Here is a 4,044-nt window from a genome sequence, read left to right as displayed (position 1 = left end):
GAGGCCCGGCCAGGGCGGCGGCCCGAGCAGCCCGGCGCCCGAGTCACGGTGCGGCCTGCCGGGCCGGGGCTCGTCCTGACGGCGCTCGGCACGGGCACACGCGCGTGGCTGTGAGCCCATGTGTGACACTGTTGCACATACACATCTACACGCGCTGCGGGGTGAGCGGAAGAAGTGAATTATGCATTACGCGCACACACCGGGGGGGTGCAACAGCCACCCAGCAGGGTTGCCTAGAAAGAGTGCACGGGTGTGTGTATACACATACGCACGTGTACACACTTGCGTGGGCTGTACACACGGCCCGCCGCCCCCGAAGTGGACACGCGCAAGCCGGAGGGGCGGCCCTCGCAGGTCCCCGCCTATCACGTGACCCGCGCCCTTCAAGATGGCGGCTGTCCTGTAACACCCCCCCTTCCCCTTCTGGCGACTGCTTCCGGGATTGGCGCCGTGACGCGCCGGTCGTGACGTCAGGAGCCCGCGCGCGCTGGGGTCGGGGCCGGGCTCGGGTTCGGGTTGGGGTTCGGGGCCGGGCCCGGCTAAGATGGCGGCGGTGAAGGTGAAGCAGGACGTGGCGCCGAAGGGCGGCTACGGCCCCATCGACTACAAGCGGCACCTGCCGCGGCGGGGCCTGTCCGGTGCGTGTGCGGGGGCGCGGGGGTGCGGGCGGGGGCGCGCGGCCGGGTGCTGAGCGCCGCCTCCCCGCAGGGTACAGCCTGTTCGCGCTGGGCATCGGCAGCATGGTCTACGGCTACTACACACTCTTCAAGTGGAACCGGGAGCGCAGGTGAGCCCGCCCGGCCGCCCGCCCGGCTGGGGCACAGGTCCCTGGGGCACCCGCGGGCGACTAACCGCTGCCTCCCGGCACAGGCGCCTGCTGATCGAGGAGCTGGAGGCCCGCATCGCCCTTTTCCCCCTGCTACTGGCCGAGCACGACCGCAGGTATGTGGGGGCCGCGCGCCGCATCCGCATCCGCATCCGCATCTGCATCTGCTCGCACCGGGTGCGACGAGTCCGCAACGGCTGCCGACACGCTCGGGGCGAGGCGGAGTGTGGGGCCGAGCAGGGATGGCAGCGGAGGACGTCGAGGTCTCGGAGCACCGCCCAAGGGGGAGAAACGGCCACCAGCACCTGCCAGACCGATTTGGGCTCAAAACCTCTTTGTGATTGGCATATGGACTATGGAACGAGCTCCCCGTGGAGGGGGTGCAGTTGCCAACCTTAGAAATCCTTGAGAGGAGACTGGACGATCACCTTGCCGGGGTCGCGTGACCCCCGGTTACATTTGCTGTTGGGGCCGGAGGCTGCACCCGACGATCTTCCCAGGTCACTGACAGCTATGGAATAACCCCCAGGCGCAACAGGGCCTCACTGCTTCCCTGTGCGCCCATTAGCGCTCCGCACTCTTGGCAAAGAACAGGCCCAAGGGCCGACTCCTGGCACTGCCTGGCCGCGGAGTCCACCTGGGTTCCTTTGGGCCTTGTCAGTAGAGATGAGGGTAAAAGCTTGCGCGGGGTCTCCTGCCCGGCGGATCCCCAAGGTGCTTTGTTCCCGTGCGTTTCTTGCCCCCAAACCAGGCAGCACTGCACCCGTGCTGTCCGTGACCTGCGGGAGGCACAAAGATGTCTCCCACCTTCCGGGCTGCCCTGCCCGAGCCAAAGTTGGCGGGTGTCTGACCCGCTGTGCCGATGCATGCTTTTTTTAACATGCCTCGTGACCTCTGGTGCAACAGTCTTGCTGCCAGAGGGACCCTGAGCATGGCTTGGTCTGGCCATCTGCGCGATCGCGGTGCAGAGCCTGGCTTGCGGGTGGCTGCTGCGGTTGCAAGCTCTAGGTTGGCTTCTGTTTCAGGACCCTGCGGCTCTTGCGGGAGAACCTGGAAGAGGAGGCCATCATCATGAAAGATGTTCCGGGCTGGAAGGTTGGTGCCTCGGCTGGCAGCCCAGGGAGGGAGGGAGTGGGGTCTGCAGCCGATGCAAGAGCTGCTGTGATCCCCGTGTGCATTGGGAGCACCCTGAAAGGCCCCTGCAGCCTGCTGCTGCTTTAGTTTGCTCCAAACTTTACCAACAGGCTCCAGCCACCCATGTTGGAGGCAGTGCCAGGAGCCAGCTGGTCGCAAGGGGCATCTGAGCCCAGCTTGTTGCATGGGAGCAGGGTCCTGGAAGAGCTGTATTCCCTGGGAAGCAGGAGCCGCAAGCTCTGAGCCCAGTGCGATGCCACAAGCAATCTGTGCGGCCATGCCTGGAAGGGGGCGCTGATGTATTTTGAGGTCTCCACGTTGCAGCTGCAGCCGCGTGGGGGAGAGTTGCCCCACCTGCATGGGGCAGCCGGTCTCTGCTGCCACTGCCAGTGAAGGGCGGGGGGAGCCACTTGAGGCTGACCGGCCCACAGGGTCTCAAAGCAAAGCGGGTAGTGGGCTTCCCCTCAGCTCTGATGTTGGTGGCAGTGTTTGAGGGGCTCCTGGGCCACGGTAACACGCTTTCTCCCTCTCCGCAGGTGGGCGCATCCGTGTACCACACTGACCGCTGGGTGACCCCGTCTATGGCTGAGCTGTATTACCTCCGGCCGAAGCAGGAGTTTGAGAATGCCGTGCATGGCTTTCACTGGTATGTCTGAGGCCTGCAGGCAAGAGGTCTTTGTGGTGCAAGCAGCAGGGTCTGCGGGATGTGCGCTGTCCAAGGTCTACGTACTGCAGCGTGTGACATTAAACAGTCTGGAAACGAGACGTGGTGCAGGTCTTTTGCTAGGGCTGCTTCTCTCCTCGCACCCAGCCAAAGCCTCCTGCTTTAATGGGCTCTGGGCGAAGCAGTTCCAGCTTCACCCGGCCCCTTGCTCTCTCCTGCCAGTTCAGCCATGCACTCCTCCAGGGCAGGGGAAAGGGAGATCGGAGCTGCGGGATGCATCAGCCTTGCTGATCTGGGCCCCAGGACAGGTGCTGACCCTGTTCAGGGCCCTTTGACAAAGGGAAAGCTGCCGCGGGTCCCAATCGCCTTCACTTCTTGACAGGCTTTGAACAGCCCCAGCTCTGGGCTGCCCTGACAGTCAGACTCTGTATCATTGGGGGGAGCGTGTCAATAATCTCTGCACTGTTCAAATCATTGTCCAGGGCACTGGGTGAAGCCAGTCAGCTGGAACAACCTTTATAGCTTGAGACCAGAAACTAACAAAACATGAGGGTGGGACAGGACCTCCGGAGGTCACATCTAGTGCAGCCCCCTGCTCCAACCAGGATCAGCCCTAGCTACATCATCCCAGCCAAGGCTTTGTCTACCAGGGTCTTAAACACCTCCAAGGATGGAGACTCCACCACCTCTCTGGGGAGCCTGTTCCAGTGCCTCACCACCCTCCTCGTGAGAGAGCCTTCCTAATATCCAACCTCAACTTTCCCTTGCTGCAGCTTGAGCCCATTTTGCTCCTTGTTCTGTCACCTGCTCCCACTGACAGTAGTCCAGCTCCATCCGCTTTGCAGCTGCTGCTGTTCAACCCCCCTTTCCTCACAAGTCACGTCCCCCATCTCCCAAGCCATTTTTGTCCTCTATTGGCATCTCTCCAATCTGTCCACATCTTTTCAGTTGTAGGGGGCCCCCACAGCTGGAAACAGGACTCCAGATGTGGCCTCCCCAGTGCAGAATGGAAGGGAACGAGGTCTTGTGAACTGGGGCTCCCGGAGCCTTGGGCACTGCCAGGGCTTGGTGCCTGCTCACAGCACGGAGAGCATTTGACCTTTGACTGCCGTGAGGGAACGGGGCCCCGGCCCTGGCCGAGCCCATTCTCCAGGGCTGCTGTAGACCTGCAAGGCAAGCCGTTTGGACTGTGTTCATAGATTCATAGATGTAGGGTCGGAGGGGACCTGAGCAGATCATCTAGTCCGACCCCCCGCCCTGGGCAGGAATGAATACTGGGCTGATATGATCCCTACTAAGTGTAAGCTCAAATGACCCCAGCTAGGTAGTTATCAAGCCTTTTAAAGACCCCCAGGGTAGGAGCCAGCACTACTTCCCTTGCAAGCTGATTTCAGATCCTAGCTGTCCTGACAGTGAAGTA

The 4,044-nt window shown here is 62.3% G+C and overlaps 1 protein-coding gene across 3 annotated transcripts; it reads left to right on the top strand.

Annotated features, from left to right (window-relative positions):
- The first annotated feature begins 480 nt into the window (after positions 1–480).
- On the top strand, positions 481–2,725 carry NDUFA13 (NADH:ubiquinone oxidoreductase subunit A13). Of its 3 annotated transcripts, none has more exons than XM_019538311.1 (5): positions 481–638; positions 709–787; positions 871–942; positions 1,840–1,921; positions 2,497–2,725. In XM_019538311.1, the coding sequence occupies exons 1-5, from the start codon at positions 545–547 to the stop codon at positions 2,614–2,616; spliced, it is 447 nt and encodes a 148-aa protein (XP_019393856.1). In that variant the 5' UTR covers positions 481–544; the 3' UTR covers positions 2,617–2,725. The 3 variants fall into 3 exon arrangements, with proteins under 3 accessions (XP_019393856.1, XP_019393858.1, XP_019393857.1); XM_019538312.1 differs by having other exon boundaries at positions 489–638; positions 1,852–1,921; XM_019538313.1 differs by lacking the exon at positions 871–942 and having other exon boundaries at positions 482–638; positions 1,852–1,921.
- Positions 2,726–4,044: the final 1,319 nt, after the last annotated feature.

The sequence above is a fragment of the Crocodylus porosus genome, unplaced genomic scaffold (genome assembly GCF_001723895.1).
Source record: "Crocodylus porosus isolate Cpor-Errol unplaced genomic scaffold, CroPor_comp1, whole genome shotgun sequence".
Classification (NCBI taxonomy): domain Eukaryota; kingdom Metazoa; phylum Chordata; order Crocodylia; family Crocodylidae; genus Crocodylus; species Crocodylus porosus.
This window is presented reverse-complemented; position numbering and strand designations above follow the sequence as displayed.

Excerpts from the sequence above, each read along its gene's own strand:
- NDUFA13 (XM_019538311.1), top strand. The coding sequence starts at position 545 with ATGGCGGCGGTGAAGGTGAAGCAGGACGTGGCGCCGAAGGGCGGCTAC. Across the intron at positions 639-708 it reads GCCGCGGCGGGGCCTGTCCG|GGTACAGCCTGTTCGCGCTG; the intron begins GTGCGTGTGCGG and ends GCCTCCCCGCAG. Across the intron at positions 788-870 it reads AAGTGGAACCGGGAGCGCAG|GCGCCTGCTGATCGAGGAGC; the intron begins GTGAGCCCGCCC and ends CTCCCGGCACAG.